The sequence below is a fragment of the Dermacentor variabilis genome, chromosome 5 (genome assembly GCF_050947875.1).
Source record: "Dermacentor variabilis isolate Ectoservices chromosome 5, ASM5094787v1, whole genome shotgun sequence".
Lineage (NCBI taxonomy): Eukaryota > Metazoa > Arthropoda > Arachnida > Ixodida > Ixodidae > Dermacentor > Dermacentor variabilis.
In genome coordinates, this window is record NC_134572.1 from 79,841,513 (window position 1) to 79,862,104 (window position 20,592).

At 46.5% G+C, this 20,592-nt stretch overlaps 1 protein-coding gene across 2 annotated transcripts in view; it reads left to right on the forward strand.

The window, feature by feature from the left end:
* The window catches only part of LOC142582857 (uncharacterized), an 87,780-nt gene that overhangs the window by 28,145 nt on the left and 39,043 nt on the right, over positions 1-20,592 (forward strand). For both annotated transcript variants that reach the window (XM_075692941.1, XM_075692942.1), the window contains exon 2: positions 10,495-10,885. In XM_075692941.1, the coding sequence (XP_075549056.1) occupies positions 10,501-10,885 (385 nt within the window). In that variant the 5' untranslated portion in view covers positions 10,495-10,500. The remainder of the gene's footprint in view (positions 1-10,494; positions 10,886-20,592) is intronic.

The window sequence follows — 20,592 nt, forward strand, 5'->3', positions numbered from 1 at the left end:
TAATAAGAGGTACAAATTGAAGGTGGTACAAGTGTATGCCCCTACATGCAGTCATGATGACCAGGAAGTCGAAAGCTTTTATGAAGACGTGGAATCGGCGATGGGTAAAGTCAAAACAAAATACACTATACTGATGGGCGACTTCAATGCCAGGGTAGGCAAGAAGCAGGCTGGAGACAAGTCAGTGGGGGAATATGGCATAGGCTCTAGGAATAGCAGAGGAGAATTATTAGTAGAGTTTGCAGAACAGAATAATATGCGGATAATGAACACCTTTTTCCGCAAGCGGGTTAGTCGAAAGTGGACGTGGAGGAGCCCGAATGGTGAGACTAGAAATGAAATCGACTTCATACTCTGCGCGAACCCTGGCATCATACAAGATGTAGACGTGCTCGGCAAGGTACGCTGCAGTGACCATAGAATGGTAAGAACTCGAATTAGCCTAGACTTGAGGAGGGAACGGAAGAAACTGGTACACAAGAAGCCAATCATTGAGTTAGCGGTAAGAGGGAAACTAGAGGAATTCCGGATCAAGCTACAGAACAGGTACTCGGCTTTAACTCAGGAAGAGGACCTTAGTGTTGCAGCAATGCACGACAATCTCATGGGCATCATTAAGGAGTGCGCAATAGAAGTCGGTGGTAACGCCGTTATACAGGAAACCAGTAAGCTATCGCAGGAGACGAAAGATCTGATCAAGAAACGCCAATGTATGAAAGCCTCTAACCCTACAGCTAGAATAGAACTGGCAGAACTTTCTAAGTTAATCAACACGCGTAAGACAGCGGACATCAGAAACTATAATATGGATAGAATTGAACAGCTCTCAGGAACGGAGGAAGCCTAAAAACAGTGAAGAAGAAACTAGGAATAGGCAAGAATCAGACGTGTGCGTTAAGAGACAAAGCCGGCAATATCGTTACCAATATGGATGAGATAGTTCAAGTGGCTGAGGAGTTCTATAGAGATTTATACAGTACCAGTGGTACCCACGACGATAGTGGAAGAGAGAATAGCCTAGAGGAATTCTAAATCCCACAGGTAACGCCAGACGAAGTAAAGAAAGCCTTAGGAGCTATGCAAAGGGGGAAGGCGGCTGGGGAGGATCAGGTAACAGCAGATTTGTTGAAGGATGGTGGTCAGATTGTTCTAGAGAAACTGGCCACCCTGTATACGCAATGCCTCATAACCTCGAGCGTACCGGAATCTTGGAAGAACGCTAACATAATCCTAATCCATAAGAAAGGGGACGCCAAAGACTTGAAAAATTATAGACCGATCAGCTTACTGTCCGTTGCCTACAAAGTATTTACTAAGGTAATCGCAAATAGAATCAGGAACACCTTAGACTTCTGTCAACCAAAGGACCAGGCAGGATTCCGTAAAGGCTACTCAACAATAGACCATATTCACACTGTCAATCAAGTGATAGAGAAATGTGCAGAATATAACCAACCCTTATATATAGCTTTCATTGATTACGAGAAAGCGTTTGATTCAGTCGAAACCTCAGCAGTCATGGAGGCATTACGGAATCAGGGTGTAGATGAGCCATATGTAAACATACTGGAAGATATCTATAGCGGCTCCACAGCCACCGTAGTCCTCCACAAAGAAAGTAACAAAATCCCTATAAAGAAAGGCGTCAGACAGGGAGATACGATATCTCCAATGCTATTCACAGCATGTTTACAGGAGGTATTCAGAGGCCTGGAGTGGGAAGAATTGGGGATAAAAGTTGATGGAGAATACCTTAGCAACTTGCGATTCGTTGATGATATTGCCTTGCTTAGTAACTCAGGAGACCAATTGCGATGCATGCTCACTGACCTGGAGAGGCAAAGCAGAAGGGTGGGTCTGAAAATTAATTTGCAGAAAACTAAAGTATTGTTTAACAGTCTCGGAAGAGAACAGCAGTTTACGATAGGTAGCGAAGCACTGGAAGTGGTAAGGGAATACATCTACTTAGGGCAGGTAGTGACCACGGATCCGGATCATGAGACTGAAATAACCAGAAGAATAAGAATGGGCTGGGGTGCGTTTGGCAGGCATTCTCAAATCATGAACAGCAGGTTGCCACTATCCCTCAAAAGGAAAGTGTATAACAGCTGTGTGTTACCAGTACTCACATATGGGGCAGAAACCTGGAGGCTTACGAAAAGGGTTCTGCTGAAATTGAGGACGACGCAACGAGCTATGGAAAGAAGAATGATGGGTGTAACGTTAAGGGATAAGAAAAGAGCAGATTGGGTGAGGCATCAAACGCGGGTAAACGACATCTTAGTTGAAATCAAGAAAAAGAAATGGGCATGGGCAGGACATGTAATGAGGAGGGAAGATAACCGATGGTCATTAAGGGTTACGGACTGGATTCCAAGGGAAGGGAAGCGTAGCAGGGGGCGGCAGAAAGTTAGGTGGGCGGATGAAATTAAGATGTTTGCAGGGACAACATGGCCACAATTAGTACATGACCGGGGTAGTTGGAGAAGTATGGGAGAGGCCTTTGCCCTGCAGTGGGCGTAACTAGGCTGATGATGATGATGATGATGATGATGATGATGATGATGATCTTGGATAAACGCGTTGTTTTGCACACACTGACATTAAGGCGGAATTCGGCCCATGGCACAGCATCACCCGTGCGTCACGCACCACGAAAGTGCTGCTGACGTGAAGAAACATTGTAAATATCTCTGTATCTCTGTAGTATCTCTGTAGTGCATATATATATATATATATATATATATATATATATATATATATATATATATATATATATATATATATATATAGTCTATCGGTCACGGCGGCCGCATTTCGATGGGGGCGAAATGCGAAAACACCCGTGTACTTAGATTTAGGTGCACGTTAAAGAACCCCAGGTGGTCAAAATTTCCGGAGTCCTCCACTACGGCGTGCCTCATAATCAGAAAGTGGTTTTGGCACGTAAAACCCCAAATATTATTATTATCTATGGGGAATGCAGATCAGCTGTTACCCACATAGCTGTCGTTCCTGCCTTGTGCGGGCTTAGAAGAAGGCGCCGGCTTTACAGTCTTCGAAGACCACGTGCTCCAGGTGTGATTCGCCCCACACTGCGCTTGCGTCGCGTCTTTTCGTTGCCTCTGGTGATGCGCAATCAGCAAGGCACGTAGTAAATGATCAACGGTGCGTGCGTGCGTGCGTGCGTGCGTGCGTGCGTGCGTGCGTGCGTGCGTGCGTGCGTGCGTGCGTGCGTGCGTGTGTGTGTGTGTGTGTGTGTGTGTGTGTGTGTGTGTGTGTGTGTGTGTGTGTGTGTGTGTGTGTGTGTGTGTGTGTGTGTGTGTGTGTGTGTGTGTGTGTGTGTGTGTGTGTGTGTGTGTGTGTGTGTGTGTGTGTGTGTGTGTGTGTGTGTGTGTGTGTGTGTGTGTGTGTGTGTGTGTGTGTGTGTGTGTGTGTGTGTGTGTGTGTGTGTGTGTGTGTGTGTGTGTGTGTGTGTGTGTGTGTGTGTGTGTGTGTGTGTGTGTGTGTGTGTGTGTGTGTGTGTGTGTGTGTGTGTGTGTGTGTGTGTGTGTGTGTGTGTGTGTGTGTGTGTGTGTGTGTGTGTGTGTGTGTGTGTGTGTGTGTGTGTGTGTGTGTGTGTGTGTGTGTGTGTGTGTGTGTGTGTGTGTGTGTGTGTGTGTGTGTGTGTGTGTGTGTGTGTGTGTGTGTGTGTGTGTGTGTGTGTGTGTGTGTGTGTGTGTGTGTGTGTGTGTGTGTGTGTGTGTGTGTGTGTGTGTGTGTGTGTGTGTGTGTGTGTGTGTGTGTGTGTGTGTGTGTGTGTGTGTGTGTGTGTGTGTGTGTGTGTGTGTGTGTGTGTGTGTGTGTGTGTGTGTGTGTGTGTGTGTGTGTGTGTGTGTGTGTGTGTGTGTGTGTGTGTGTGTGTGTGTGTGTGTGTGTGTGTGTGTGTGTGTGTGTGTGTGTGTGTGTGTGTGTGTGTGTGTGTGTGTGTGTGTGTGTGTGTGTGTGTGTGTGTGTGTGTGTGTGTGTGTGTGTGTGTGTGTGTGTGTGTGTGTGTGTGTGTGTGTGTGTGTGTGTGTGTGTGTGTGTGTGTGTGTGTGTGTGTGTGTGTGTGTGTGTGTGTGTGTGTGTGTGTGTGTGTGTGTGTGTGTGTGTGTGTGTGTGTGTGTGTGTGTGTGTGTGTGTGTGTGTGTGTGTGTGTGTGTGTGTGTGTGTGTGTGTGTGTGTGTGTGTGTGTGTGTGTGTGTGTGTGTGTGTGTGTGTGTGTGTGTGTGTGTGTGTGTGTGTGTGTGTGTGTGTGTGTGTGTGTGTGTGTGTGTGTGTGTGTGTGTGTGTGTGTGTGTGTGTGTGTGTGTGTGTGTGTGTGTGTGTGTGTGTGTGTGTGTGTGTGTGTGTGTGTGTGTGTGTGTGTGTGTGTGTGTGTGTGTGTGTGTGTGTGTGTGTGTGTGTGTGTGTGTGTGTGTGTGTGTGTGTGTGTGTGTGTGTGTGTGTGTGTGTGTGTGTGTGTGTGTGTGTGTGTGTGTGTGTGTGTGTGTGTGTGTGTGTGTGTGTGTGTGTGTGTGTGTGTGTGTGTGTGTGTGTGTGTGTGTGTGTGTGTGTGTGTGTGTGTGTGTGTGTGTGTGTGTGTGTGTGTGTGTGTGTGTGTGTGTGTGTGTGTGTGTGTGTGTGTGTGTGTGTGTGTGTGTGTTTCCGCTAGCCGCTTTTGTAGGCAACCTTATGGAAAGGCATAGTTAACTAAAGCAGGCTGTTTTCCGAGTTCAGATTTCTTTTTTAGCAGCTACGCCACAGAATAAAGGACCAGTTAAACTGCGAACACGGACGGAAATAGCCAGCGTGGAAGACCTTCGCAATGGGTGGCCGCTGGCTGCGATGCTCGCGCGGCTCAGCACCAACGTGTACGCGCGCAGCCACGTTGCAGCAGGCAGTCTGTCAGATAAGCGCGCGCACGCGCTGGGTGTCGCGCTCGGGGCGCACGCATGCGTGACACGGGCGGGCGGAGACGGCCGCTGACCACGCTTCCGTGGTCAGGAGATGCCCGCTCAGCAAAGCACCAGTTCCCGACGCGGCCTCCTCGACATGGGGTCGCCAAACTGGGTTAGTGGAAATCCCGAGTTCGCCGGAGCGTTGTGCCCACCGACAAGACGGCCACGCACCGGCAGTTTACGAGAAGAAGAAAAAAAATCGAGAAGCGTCAACGTCACCCCTCGCCGGAGTCCCACGCCTTGCGACGAACATCTTTCAGAGAGACTTCTTTGTGTTTGGTCGTTTGTTCCGCTGACGCTTCCGGTCGGACGACCAGAAAAGGTGGTCGTTCAGGCGTTGTTGTCGTCGCCTCTGCATCCTGATGTGCGCTGCGGGCGGTATTGACCGAACAAGGGTAGTAGCCCTGTGGTTGCGCGCTTTTAAAGCGCGTTCAAAAGGCACCTCCATGGACGTGTCTTCAAGCGGTGGTCACGCTAAATGAAATAAATGCAGTTGCGATGTGTTCCAATGTAATCAGCGACTGCCGCTGAAGGCAGATGCTGAGTTATTAAGCTGAGGAATTTATATTCCGCAGGTACTATCAGAACAAATTGAAACACGAACAGGAAATACCTGATCAGAACGTCCGTTACACGTTATTGCATGGTAGTGCGACGTGTAAACGCTTTGTAACCGGTTTCTAAGCATGATGTAGTCGAAAGTGCACGTTTTGTATAGCGAACTGTTACAAACGCTGACGAACCGACAACCGGATTTCCGGAACAAGGCATGGAAGTATTCTCGGAATTCCTCACGCTTGAATTAAAGCAAAGAGTACAGAAAAACAAGATACTGGTGCGATTACGAAAATAAACAAACGCTGCTTTCAAGTACATCCAACGAATCTAGGCCAAAGTAAATAGCGCAAGTGTAAAACAAGAGCTGAAAAAAAAACAATAATATGGTTTTAAGAAATGTAATCCGTTATATAGCATGGCATATAGCATGACATAGAATGTAGCATCCATATACCTAAATATATGCGGAGCCTCACGGCAATGACGCCGATGACGACGACGCCAACGCCGAAAATTCACTTGCGCTATCGATATAGCTGCTATCGCAATAATAATAAAACGTAATCGTAAACAAAAAAGAAAAACTGGAAATCCACTGTAACTGGAACCGTGCCATGGGGCGTATACGCCCCGGAGGAGTCCATTCGAGCTCACGTTTGACATCAGGTAAGCCGAAGGCAACGCTCAGCGTAGGCTCAGTTCTCCCTTCGTTATCAGTAAGATTACATTCGCAACACCATATCTACATTTCCTTAAATCAGAATCAGATAAGATCGACACTCTTATACGCAAAATATATAAATTCGCTCTGGGGCTCCCCATACGTACCTCCACTGAAAGGCTAATGCTTACTGGAACTTTCAACACACTTACTGAACTCACAGAAGCCCGCCTCACATCCCAATATAGCAGACAAATCTAACACCGCGACAGGTCGACATATTCTACAAACTCTTTCTATCACTCCGGCGCCCATAATCAAGACTAAATACACCATTCCACATCACATACACGAGAACCTCTGCATCCCCCCACTTCCTAAAAACATGCACCTTGTGCATCACAAACAGCTTAGGAGGCAGCGAGCAAAGGCTCTCCAAGAACAATTATTCACCTCTAAAGACGTGCTCTATGTTGATGCCGCCGAATATCGGAACAGAAATCATTACGCAATGTCAGTAATTAACTCTCACGGCCAGGTCGCTGCGGCCGCCTCCATTCCTGGCTCTTCCTCGGAGGAGGCGGAGGAAGCGGCCATAGCCATGGCCCTCACAATCCCAAATTCATCAATTATCGTTAGTGACTCCAAAGCAGCCATACATAACTTCGGAGCGGGTAGGGTCTCTAAGCCAGCCCTTTCTCTCCCCTTGGCCCATCCTTTCCATCAAACTGTGGCATTAATCGGGACTCCCGCGCATGCGGGCCTTGCCGGAAACGAGGCGGCTCATGCCAGTGCCCGAGGATTTACAGTCCGGGCTCAGGCATCAGATGTGTCGGACCTCGCCACGGAGGAGGCACCGTTTACAGCGCGGGATCGACTTATTACTTACCACGACATCTTCCCACACTACCGATTAGACCGCTTAACCTTTCCGCCACTCATGGGCAAATCCCCGCGTAGGTGTGAAGTTCTGTGGCGACAGCTGCAGACTCGCACCTTTCCGTCCCCTTACCTCCTCCACCGCATTCATCCCGCCATTTACCTTTCTCCCTCTTGTAAATTCTGTGTCTCTCCCAAAGCAGACTTAAACCACATCATGTGGGGGTGCCCTAAGCACCCCCTTCCCCATTTCCTCAGGCAATTAATATCTAGTGAGGAGCAGTGGGAGGCTGGCTTGCGCAGCCCCAGGCCCGATCTTCAGGAGGCCATCCTGGAGTGGGCTGAGAGGATAAAGGAGGCCTACTTCAAGTAGTTCCTAGCCCCACCCTCTATTCCATTGCCCCCTTTCCTTTAAAGAGGGATAAATAAAGTTTTTCATCATCATCATCATCTACACGAACTTCCGCCGAGATCTTTGTTGTCTTCTTGTGCTTCTTTGACCTCTTTTTAGCGTCAGCTTGTTTAAAAAAAATTAAATTATGGGGTTTTACGTGCCAAAACCACTTTCTGATTATGAGGCACGCCATAGTGGAGTACTCCGGAAATTTCAACCACCTGGGGTTATTTAACGCGCACCTAAATTTAAGTACAACGGCGTTTTCGCACTTCGCCCACATTGAAATGCGGCCGCCGTGACCGGGATTCGATCCCGCGACCTCGTCCTCAGCAGCTCAACACCATAGCCACTCAGCAACCACGGCGGGCTGTTTGGTTTTGTGCAACGTATGCACCATTCTTATGCAAGTCGGAAGAGCGAGATGTACAACGAAAATGTTGATCAGTCGCTCCACGAAGCTGCGGCAATCGCGATCGACATTTTCTTTTTCTTTTTGTAAGCAGTTGCTGGGCGTTATATTTATTTCGTCAAAACATGTCTTGGTAGTTCATAGGCGTTCAAGCGGTGACTTCGTGTCCGCTGCCAGTCTTCAACCGCTAGGGTTGGCTGAGAACGGCCGATAAAATGTTTCTAGCTTAAAAATAGACTCAATGTATTGCGTATGTATTGTCCTACAGAAAGACTGACCAGAAATGTGATTTGCACGTCGAAAGGTCTCAGAAGACAAGAATGCGCGTGTTTACACCACACCTTCTGTACTTCTGGTACGAACTTCTTACACGAACTTCTTCTACCAACTAGTACGGACTGCTATTGATGCGTTCGCTACAGTGCAATGAGTCCAATATGCGGAATGGGCTAACTGATGCTTATCAGTCGGCACGCAGCACGCATGCACCTTCACGGTCTCCTTAACTTACATTTACGTGGCAGCTCGTTAGAGTTACGCCGTGCACTGGTGCTGTGGAACAGAGCTGGTATTGTTTTGGGTGTAACGAAAGCATTCTTATTTATTTATTTATTTATTTATTTATTTATTTATTTATTTATTATACCTCCAGGGCCAAATACATTACAAAGGGAAGTGGTTATACAATTAACAAGAAACGATGAGATGTGCAGTAACTTAAAGTGTATACAAGAGACTTGACTGCTAACACAATGTTAGCTAATTACTAATAATGAGAAACACAAGCTCAATGTAAAGGACAGAGAAATGAACACAATATGCAGTGGGCAGTATAAATTTGTACTAATGGCTATTTATACAACGTTACCTAATGCTTGGTTAAAGGCACCGTTATCATTTATTGAAACAATGTCAGCAGGAAGGTGGCTCCATTTTCGTGATGTACGAGGACGAAAATACATTGAATGAGTTTTCGTGTTAGAAAATATAGTCCCTACCATGTGACGATGATCAATGCGATGTGAAACGTATATCGGTCGAGGAATGAAATCGTTTGGCGGTACAGGATGATAGCATAGCTTACGGAAGCCTTTCCTCCGAGACACTGATCTCGACCAGACAAGTTAGCTACTTGTTCCTGTGTGTGCCTGTGTATGTTGTGTGCGTGTGTCCCACGTATGAATGTCCCACTTCATGTGTGGTCGTTGCCTTCCGAAGTAGCATACTAGGGTTATGGCCTGAATAACATCTCAAGCATCTGTTAAAGAGTGTTTCTCTCTCTCTCTCTATCGCTCTAGATCAAACTAAACTGTTACATTCTAGAAATTTGTAAAAAATTCTTTTTCTAAATGTGAATAGAAGATTTAGTCGCAGAGAAAATCGGTATTGTCGAGGATTCTCCCGCATTTGAAATCACCAGCGAAGAACGACGCAATTTGTATGAAACACTGCGCTCCGCGGGAAATCTCGAAGGTCAGCCATGAAAACACAAGTAGCTCCGCCAACAGAGCGGTGTGACGTCAGTCGTTCTGTGGAAAAATCCAATAAATTTGGCCAAAATGCTTCTTTTCGTATAGACACGCTACGTGTTCACTGTATCTATTAATATTTGATTACAATTTACTATTACGAGCTGAACATTATAGGTCACCGTAGCTTGGCGCTGTATTTTCACGATGGCGGTGTCCATTGTGCCCTACCCTCTAAAAGAATTTTACGTCTTCTGAGAGAAAAATTGACATCTTTCCTACGAGTGCTTACTTTCTTTAGCACTACTCGTGCGATACTTATCGGTGGCAGGAACGCTGTGTCACGCTGGTACGCGTATGTCGTTCGCGACCTTAAAACGCTGGGCGCGCAGCGATAAAGAAACAAGGAAAGGTGCATGCAAGGTAGATGGCGATTGTTGCTTGGGGAAAAAATGAGCTCCAAAGTGAGCAATTTTTCTTGTTAAGAGCGTACGTTGTTCTGTTTTGCTTCTGTTTTTTCCCTTCTTTCTTTTTCTTTTTTTCTTGTTGAGGCTGGGACGGTGGTACTTAAAGATTAAATGCTGCAGGCAAGTAAATTGACAGTGTCGATGGTAGTATTTGCTGCGGCTGCACGCAAGCCAGTGAAGCGACTGATCATAAATAATGTGTGACGCCCTACAATACCCACGTATAGATGAAGAAAACATGGTTAATCATAAAGCATTAGCGCTTAAAAGTAGCCACGATGAGATTATCAAGGAAAAGTAAAGGCTGGAAGATATGTGGAGGATGATAGAGGAGGCCTGCCCGAACTTTCAGGAAATAAGATTTACTTAAATTTTACTTTAGGGTGCGGTACTATCTGTCAACACTCTGATACAGAGGGAGTGTCTCTCTGTGCGTCCGTCCGCATGGCCGTTCTGTGTTGTAAATCTCTGATTCCCGATGTACCCCTTTACATCCACCTAATGTTTGTCTTTAGTTCCGCGACTGCAACCAGCAGCTTTTCCCTTTGGTGAAAGGTCCTGCCGTGCGAAATGCCCGCAGCTGCACGCAACACGGTTTGGTCTGCAGCTGCGCTAAGTGTCCGGGACAGTGTATACTATGCTCGCAAGCACGCAGTGCCCGCGTTAACGCGAACTTCCTTCTCTCTCGTGCAGCGTGCCATGAGCTTTGCCCCGCCGTTCCTGGTCCTCCTGCTGCTGTGCCTGCTGTCCACGTCTTGTCTCGTCATGTGCCTCCTCGCGTCGAACAGCGGCATCGCCTCGCTCTCCTCTCCACTAAGCGGAAACATGTCGGTGCCGCGACTCCTGGCCGAGGCGACTGGCCGACACCGGGCGCGGCTGGCGCGAGCCGTCTCCTTCCCGGGCCGCAGCAGCAGCAGCGTCCACCGAAGGACCGAACATCGTGCTCTTCCTGCAACCACGCAGGCCAGGAGGGTACCCAGCCCGCAGGAGTTGCAGGCGCTGCGCCGTCTGGTCTTCGAGCACGGTCTGGAGGAGGAGATCGCGAGGGAGGTCCAGGGACGGCAGGCCAACTACCCAGTCGGAGGCGAGCGCTTTTCGTATATTAAATACGGCGAAATCGGCTGCCGTCGATAATCCGGACGACGCTGACGCAGTGCGCCGTCTTATTGTGAAGAAAAAGAAATTGGCCAGTACGGACGCGCATTTTGGAATCGGTGCGGTGCGAATCTTTTGTGAAGTGGTTATATTAAATGCGCAGCGTTTCCCAGCATAGCGTTTCTGTGCCTGCAAGGCATGGCGCGGAGAACCCGACCATGCGACCCTTGAAACCACGCATTACTCAGCCTCCGGGATTGGACTACTTTAGCTGTGACGCTGTCTAGGGTCGGCCGACTTTAATAGAGGAGAAATCCATCGAGTAGACACGCCCGACTTCGGAAAAAGAAGGGCACACAAAACTTCACTTTAATTAAGGAACTATGCGTTCGATGGCTTGCAGTTGTTGCACTGCGAATATAAGGTACCACTTCGTTGTTTCACTGCGTAATTCCGAACAGAATAAAGCCGTCAGCCAACACATATGCAGGGGTAGTACAGGTTGCGGCTACATGCAAGCCAATTCTTTACATGAGTGCTGTCCGGCGTGTGAGCTATTCGGCAAGACGGCGGCGGCGGCAGCAGTAGAGCTAGTGGAATGGGAATGAGCGCTGCATAGGCTAGGGAATGAGATGACTGCTAAGCCATATGCATTGAGCACTCGCAGCACAAGGAGATAGCCGCGCAGCGGCATACTGCATACCATCCCTTGATGTGACGTGCTCTAGCCGCCTGGATTGCGTAGTTTCCATCTACAACAGTAGAAAGTGCCGCAGTTATATACCACGGCTTTGCGAAAACAAAGGGCCTATTCTGTACGAGATGTCGTGGTGCTGACGCACTCGAAGTCAGCGTCACAACGATTGCATGGTGGCCTACCTCGAAAGAAGTTTACAAGCCAATCTGTGGCACTGATTAAAGATCAAATGAGCGTGGGATTTAAGGTAAAATTCTAATAGATTCCAACCCACGTTTGAATTAAAGGAAACAAAAAAGCTGACGCTCTTACACACCTACCGCTGACATGGGCCCCAAAAGTGAGAGCCCCAAACATTTTTCAGAACTCTAAGGACGCAATCCCTGATCACTTTAGAGAGATCCACAATACTCCACATCAAGCTTGTGTGATCCATTGACTTGTTCGCGAGGAAGCGACGCTGTTGTACCGCATCCGAACCGACTCCGCGTACGTCATGGCTTGGTTAGTCAAGACTGGACATTGCGCCTCGCCGCTCTGTACCTTCTGTGGTCATATCGGCAACATGGAAGACTTCATTTGGCTATGCCCGCAGTTCGACGCAGAAAGAAAAAAGCGATGGTCGACAGCATGCAAAAGAGTGCTCTAACCCGCAGGACCTTCGAATACGTCGTTTTTCCTGAAGGGTCCCGCGGTAATCAGGAAGAGAATACAACGACTGCTGATCGCATTCCTGAGAGACACGGGGATTATCGACACCTGGTGACACACCGTTGCTCTCAACTCGTAGAAGGCTCAGGCGGAACCGTCGCCAGCTATGCATGCCAGCCTAACCCCCCCCCCCCTGGGGCAACATTACCGCCCCCCCACCCTATACTACCAGCATTCACCCAATCATTCAATCGGTCAGTCGTTTAACTGATGTGACAAATAATGTTAAGGAACCTGGACAAAACGGTCTAAGAGTGAATTCATAGCTTTGTGGGCCGACGAGCGATGCGGACGGTCTTCAAGTAGCACCTGCACAGACAACGGCGCATCGTCCAGTCGTGGCAATGCGACACATAATGTTTTAGACTATGTCAAATGAATGAAAAAGCCAAATAAGGAGCAGTTACTGCCACACCAGAAATATACATCAAGAAAGCATAATATAGGCTCGCATACATAATATAATCACTCTTTAGTAAACCGTAAAAGAGAACACAACTAGAATAGCAGGAAAAAAAAAACCACACACACACACGCGCACGCGCGCGCCAACACACACAAACACACACACACACACAGAACGAAGGTCACAGTAAAGGAACCATATATCGGAACCATGCATATATATTAACGTGTGTGCTTTCTTTTTTTTATCGGATGTAATGAGCACTATTAATAGAAGTGCCTTTCCAGTTTGCATGGAGTCAAGAACGATGTGAGTTTGAATTTGGCGCGCTTCGCGGCGTCGGCCAATAGCCGTTGCACTGGTGAATCGCAGGAGTTGTGGCTGCGCCACCGGGCTGCGCACTCATCTCTCTCCTATGAGCCCTCACTGTCTGACCCCCTCCCACAGTGAAGTGTGGGAAACGTTTCTTGCATTGCACATCTCATTAAAGACGACCCATACCATGCCAGTACTGTTATTGATTTCCTCAAGTAAAATCATGTATTTGTTTGTTCGTTTAATTTGATGAAACTAAATCATTGTTACGTAGATCGATTTGTAAAAAAAATTGATCCCATTCCATCGTCGCAAGATGAGTGTCCTTCGGGTAACGTTAGACGTTGGTATCATCGGACGCGAAACGGTAAACGCCTTTGTAACGTGCATCAGGTGCACGCCAAAGAACCTAAGATAGTCAAAATTAATCCGGAGCCCTCCACTACGGCCTGTCTCCTAAGCATACCGTAAATTTTGGCACGCAGGACTCCTTTCTTAATTTTTCTTTTTTTTCGTGGGACACTCCGGTCACCAGGAAAATATTTCTTAAGAAAATAATAAACATTGTAATTAACGTGTGAAATTGCAGAGAATTTCGCCGTCTTTCAGCCCGTACAGAAGTGGCATGGGCAACTGCATATACCAACAATGTTCTACCGAAAGGCCCAATCCTACGCTCTACTTACCAAAAACACGAAATCACTCAGTGCAGCAGCGAATAGTTCCCGCGGACGCGCCTCTTCGCCTCCTGTGAGGTGGGCTTCTCTGCAGTATACACGCAGGCTATAACGGCATTAACATAAAGGAAACGTGCGGCAGACAACATGGGTTGCGCCACTTGAAAATGACCTGACTGTATGCAATCGTTGTCTTTACTTTCTGGTATCTAGAATGGCCCACTAAATGTTGCGCGGCCGCTTTCACGGGCCTTCTTATAGCCGTCGCTGGGCTTCATGGCGGCGGGTTCCGGGGTGATGCTTGCATAAGGGGACACGTACCGAGCACGACGTTGCTCGCATCCCTTTCCCCTGGGAAGGTCTGAGACAGGAGCCCACTCGCAGGCCCCAAGAGGGTCCTGACCGCAAGGTCAGTCGGTTCACAAGAAAAGCACGCCGCGGGGTCCGGCTGAGGGAGGAGGCCTCAAAGGCTGACCGAAGGACCCCGGTCGGACGTTGGAAACGGACCGTGGCTGGCGCTCTGAGCTCGATTTGCAAGGTGCTGTTGGCCGGGCGGCATAACTCAATTCAGACTACTCCATCTCGGGACCCCCTCCCATTTTTTGTTTTTTTCATTCATTTAACTCCACCACAAACGCAACGTATCGTTTTTACTACACTTCGACACTGATGTAAGCGCGGGAACACTCACGCATATACTATAGTAGCGATATTTGGTATGCTGGAGAGACTTTCAGTTGTAAATAATCAATTAAATCAATTAATTATTTCATTAATTAGTGAATAATGGATTTCAAGGAAATTAATACCTGAGGTCCTTTTTATTTAACGATTACTGAATTAACATTTCGTAGGTTCTTTTTGTGCAAATGTTCTCTCGATGGTTAAAATTAATGGAAAGTATTTTATGTATTTATTATTATTATTATTATTATTATTATTATTATTATTATTATTATTATTATTATTATTATTATTTGTGGTGTTAGGGCTTTGAGGTGCCAAATGATACCGAACACAACCAAAAATAACTCCATCGCGTCTTGCTCTTGCATCAGGAAAAATAAACGGCGTTTCTTCGTCACTGGGACAAGCAGAACTGATTTTTCGCTACTCTCGTATATCTGAGGGCCCAGTGCCGATTGTTGTTGTTTCATTTGCAGGGTTGAAGGCGGCCTTACCATAATTATTTCGACCTTTAAAGCCACCCAAATCGAAAAGGTTATGGAGGCACCGAGTGAGAGTGAGGGGGAGACGAAAACAAATGTTCGTCTAGCGAATATACCGTGTTGACCTTAAACGATGCAGGTATTGACCTTAAACGAGGCAGGCCTTATAGCTATTGACTGAAGCCTCGAAATAGGCTCAGACTGCTTATGCAAAACTGTGCGAACCACTGGCGGCATACCGCGAATTCCTGCGACGGTTCAGAGTATTGAATTACAAGCATATACGATTCAAGACAAACTAGATTTCACGGTCAAATCTGAATATAGCGGCAGCGAGCATCCGAACTTGCGCCAAAACAGGCGATACATTTATGAGTTTGCTAGAATTTTCCTAATAAGCCTCTAATTATTAAATTAAGTGTGTGTGTTTGCGGGGTTGGGTAGAGCTGCAACCTAACCCTAATTAACGCATCCCGTACACATATGCATAATACAGGTGCATTATGTGTGTTCAGGCTGTCAGCGCTAGCTTTTGCGGTGATCCGCAGCAGAAAGTGGGCGGCGCAACGAGCGAAGGAGGTCCGACTGAGATCAGAGGTGAGGGAGGAGAGGTAAGAATGAGGAAGAGGAGGAGATGCGTCATGTTCTCAGGCATTTGCAGTTCGTAGTTCGGGCAGCATTACGCAGCGTGACGTCAGGGCTCCTTCTCCTTATTTATTTATTTACTTATTTATTTATTTAATTATTTTTGTCTTACTCTATGAAGCACATGTTCCGATGAGAAAATTGCATCAACTAGGCTCCGGAATTGAAAATTTGAAGCTCGGAAAGAATACACACTTTATTGCTCGGCCTACGTGCCCAGAGAAACCACGAGAGAGTGGAAAGCATTAGGCTTGTCCGCCTGGAAGAGTTAGAGAAGAGTGCCGATAGGAGTGGGTGGATTGTAATTTCGATCTTTCGGCGAATGGGATGAGGTGCGGCTGTGAGCCGCAGAAACGAGGGCGACTTGAGATGATTCGGCGGCTTACGAGAAGCACTCAACGGAGATCGATCGTACTACATCTCGACCACTGACTTTCGCTGCTTGTTCTAGGCATTGCGAAATCCGTAAAAAAATGGGCTTAATCCATTTTCTGATAGCGAAAACTGCGTTCAAACTGTCGGCGGTGCTGATCGTGCTTCTTTTTTTCTTTCAAATTATGCTTTTGCGGCTAAGAAAGCGATCATGCGTATGTTGTCATCACATTCAAAGTTCCACTGCTCCATATACCAGCACTGGACGGGAGAAACTGTGATTACCGATAAGGCGGCGGCGCGCACTACACGTCTGCACTCAGTAATTGAACCACGCAAGAAGCGCACAAGTACTTAAACTGGAAGAAGAGTGACTAAACATAATCAAAAACTAAACCAATCAGCGAACCCCTAACGCCTGCACGTTTCCATAAGATTTCTGCTTCAAATATGTTACGATACTTTCCTTCGGTAATTCTGTCGAGTGCCCTTCCGAACCGCTGTTTTCTTATATGTATATCTTACCGCACAGATTGCGAACACTGATTCAGAGGGTGATAACACGATCAAGAGGCGGAGTCAAAAAAATTTTCAAATTATGAGCAAACGGCAGTACCATAATTGTTCTCAGAAAATTGCATGTGAGGATAGCATGCATGACATGTGCCATATAGGCTGTTTTCTTCTTCAGTGGTAATCCTTGTTCAGGGATGAGATGAGATATTACACATTAAAAATCTTACTTACGAAAATCTTCTATATTCAATGTTGAAAGGCAAAACTGTCATCCTCCCAGGAAAATGTCGCACGAAGTTACAAAGGAAACTCAGAAAGAAAGCTTTTCAGTAGAAGAAAAATTCGTACCGGTTCGGGTTTCGAACCCCGGACTAACTCTTTTCCGGGATGGCCACTCTACCATCTGGCCTAACCAGGAGGCTAGCAGACCGCAGGTCGAGGGCGAATTGATCGGTAACTCGAGGCACTGGGACACTGAATATGGCAAAACAGTTCTGCCGAAGCTCGCAAGGTGGAGGAAAATACATGAAAGGGAGAAATGGCCATCCACCTGAAATGTCGCAGGAAGTTACGAAGGAAACCCATACGGGTTTCTCAGAAAGAAATTCGAACTCTACAATAACAGCAATATTGAGTGTTCTTTCCCACTCTTCTTTCTTTTTTCTTAGCTTTTGTTTTCTTTTTTTACTACGTGGCCTTGTAATGTAGACAAGTCTGTCAATATTCACTTTCATTCCATACCTTATTTCGTTTCTCGTATAAATAAAGAAAAAACTAAGAAAGAAGGTAATCAGACTTTGAAAAACTGAATGCGTATCTTCTATTTGTAGCCTAAACCGAGTTCGAATAATGCCGCTATTAGAGAAAGTGAAGCCTTATGAATGATTCAACTAAGAAGCAAGCACACAATGACAACTAAAATGAAGAACGGCAGAAGAATGAAAGAATACACGAAAATGACAAGCAATCAACTTGCTATTCGCGTTGTTGGAGAGAAATTTCGTAATGCTCGCTGAAACTGATTTGCGACGTATTTGCATACACAGCTCCAAACGAGCTTCCGGTTTCACTTTCGGGAATGTACCACTAAATTTTGCGGAGAACTGAGAGAATACAAACAATAGCCAGAAAAATGTATAGGACCCTGCAAGTGACAACGCTTTTGCCACGTCGTTGAAACCCTGCCTGATAAAACCATTTTCCTCCTAAATGCAGAAGAAAGTTGGCTAGGTATGGTATGGTATGGTATGATGAACTTTATTTAATGTCCTGAAGATCAACCCTCAGGTTGACGCAGGCGGCTCCCACGTCGGGACAGTAAGGTTTAACCTTACCGCCGTATCATGGGCCTTCTGGACGGCCTGTACTTGATCAAAAAGACCTCCACTGTGTAGGACTCGCTGCCACCAGTCTCTCTCCTTGTCACAGTCTGTGAAAGTCACAGGACACTGCCAAAGCATGTGATCCAGAGTAATGATGCCATTACACTTCTCGCAATTGATTGGTATCTCTCTTTCAGGATATATCTTGTTAATAAAGTTTGGACTTGGATAAGTTCCTGTTTGCAACAATCTCAGAGTCACCGCTTGAGCTCTATTGAGCTTAGCGTGTGGCACTGGGAATTCCCTTCTGTTGATGTAATAATGCCTCGTGATTTCATTATATGTTAGTAATTGGTCCCTGTTCTCCTCCTGTATATTATTAAGGTCCTGGTCGCGTAGTGCACGGATAGTAAGTCCTCGTGCAGCTGCGTTAGCCATCTCGTTTAAATTCTTCCGAGATGGATCGACAGACCCCATGTGCGCAGGAAACCAGCGGATTTCGATCTCTTGGCTGTCCAACTCACCGATCAGCTGGGCAGCCCTTTTGGTTACAAAGCCATTGGTAAAGTGTCTAATAGCCATCTTAGAGTCACTGTAAATCTTCGTCCACTTATTATTCCTTAAAGCCAATGCTATCGCTACTTGTTCCGCGACTGTCGTGTCTTTAGTCATGATTGTAATAGCATCCCGAGGGAGACCATCAGCATCTACTACTACTGCCGTAAAGGCTTTCTTTCCTCTGACCCACGCAGCATCTACAAATGCCGCATGTTCTCTGTCGTGTTCTATCTCTTGCAGGAGAGCTTTGGCCCTTGCCTTTCGTCTTTCCAGGTTGTGCACCGGGTGCATATTTCTGGGGAAAGGAGTCGTCTTGATTACATTTCTTATGCTATCTTTTAGTTCTACTGTGCCTTCACCTGAAATTTTGGATTCGGTTGGGCACCATCCTACCTCTTCTAGTATTGCTCTACCTGGCCTTGTTCCAGAGAGCCTCTCTCTGTGGGCAATTTGCTGAGCTTCAATTATCTCGGCTATTGTGTTGTGGAGCCCGAGTTTCATTAATTTGTTATCCGGAGTGTTAATCGGTAACCCCACTGTTGTTTTGACTAGCCTTTTAATTAATCTGTTCAACTTGCTTATCTCTGTCTGTGTCCAAGTGAGCATCCCAGCTACATATGAGAAGTGACACAAGGCGAAAGCGTGGACCAGTCTCATGGCGCTCTCCTCTCCCAGCCCTCTGTGTCTGTTAGTGATTCTCCTTAGCAGTCTTATTACCTCCACAGTCTTGCTTGTGATGTGTCGTATTGTTCTTCCATTTGCCCCGTTTGCCTCCAGGAATAACCCTAAGACTCTAATGGATTCTACTTGCTTAATAGATTCGCCTGCCTTCGTGGTCAGTAATAACCTGGGTTCTTCCTCGGGAACGTATCCCCTCGGTTTTCTACCCCTTCTTCTGTTCTTGAGTACAAGGAGTTCAGACTTATTAGCAGAGCATTTGAGTCCCATGCCTTCTAAAATAGACTCTACCTCATAAATGCTCTTCTGAAGTCTGCTTTCCACATGTCCCATACTTCCTTCAGCGGTCCATATAGTCACATCGTCTGCATAAATGGTAAAGTGAATGCCCTCTATCCCTTTTAGTCCCTTTGCCACTTTTGACATGGCCAGGTTGAAAAGCATAGGTGACAAGACCGACCCTTGTGGCGTCCCTCTGTCACCGAGATCCATCTTCTTTGATTTAATATCCCCGAATCTAAGGTGAGCTGAACGATTGCCAAGAAAGGTTTTGACCACTTCGTAGAGTTTTCTCCCCAATCCCAGTTCGGAAATCACTTCAAGTATTGCTCTATGCTTAATTCTGTCAAAAGCTTTTTCGACATCCAACTCCAAGAGAGCTCGAGTGTTTTTTGGTTTAGCTAATAGCAGTTGATGTTTGATTAACAACATGGCATCTTGTGTGGACAAGCCTGATCTGAAACCAATCAGATTGTACGGTAGGATGTCATTGTCCTCCACATATTTCGTTAACCTGTTCAGTATGACATGCTCCATTGTCTTCCCTAGACATGATGTTAACGAAATTGGCCTCAGATTATCCAAGTTGAGTTGCTTGCCCGGCTTTGGTATTAAGATAGTACTGGCCGTCCTCCATTCTTCTGGATATACCCCATTTTTCCATAGGTCATTAATGTATGTGGTCAGATATTTTATTGAATCGTGGTCCAAATTCTTAAGCAATCTGTTAGAGATGCCATCCGGGCCAGCTGCTGACCTACTATTCAGATCATACAGTGCCGTGCGTACCTCACTTTCGGTGAATTCCTGATCCATATATTTGCATTCTACCCCTAAGTAATCGGGATAACTCACATCCTGATCTTCTTTCCTGAGAGGCAAGTATTTAGTAGCCAATCGCTCCATTATGCTCTCTGCGCTTGCAGTCTGACTCTCCTGGTGTACCAGTTTCGCCACTGCCGTACGTCTATTCGATTTAGTGCCTTTTTCGTTGAGCAGATGCCTGAGCAGACTCCAATTGCCTCCACGTTTTATCCTTCCGTCTAGACATTTACACACCTCATCCCATTTTTGTTTTTGCAAATATCGTGCGTGTTCCTCTATACTCTTATTGAGCTGAGCAATTCGTTTTCTAAGTCTCCTGTTTAGGCGTTGTGATTTCCATCTTTGTAAAATCGATTGCTTGGCTTCGATCAAATGCGCCAATCTACTATCAATTTCTTCAACCTCTTCCTCTGTCTCTATAGCCTTAGTTGCTGCATTCAAGTCGTCCCTAAGCTGACCCACCCACTCTTGTAGTGTGATGCGCCCCTTTCTATCTGTGTCTGCTCTGTCTTTTCTGATTTTTCTA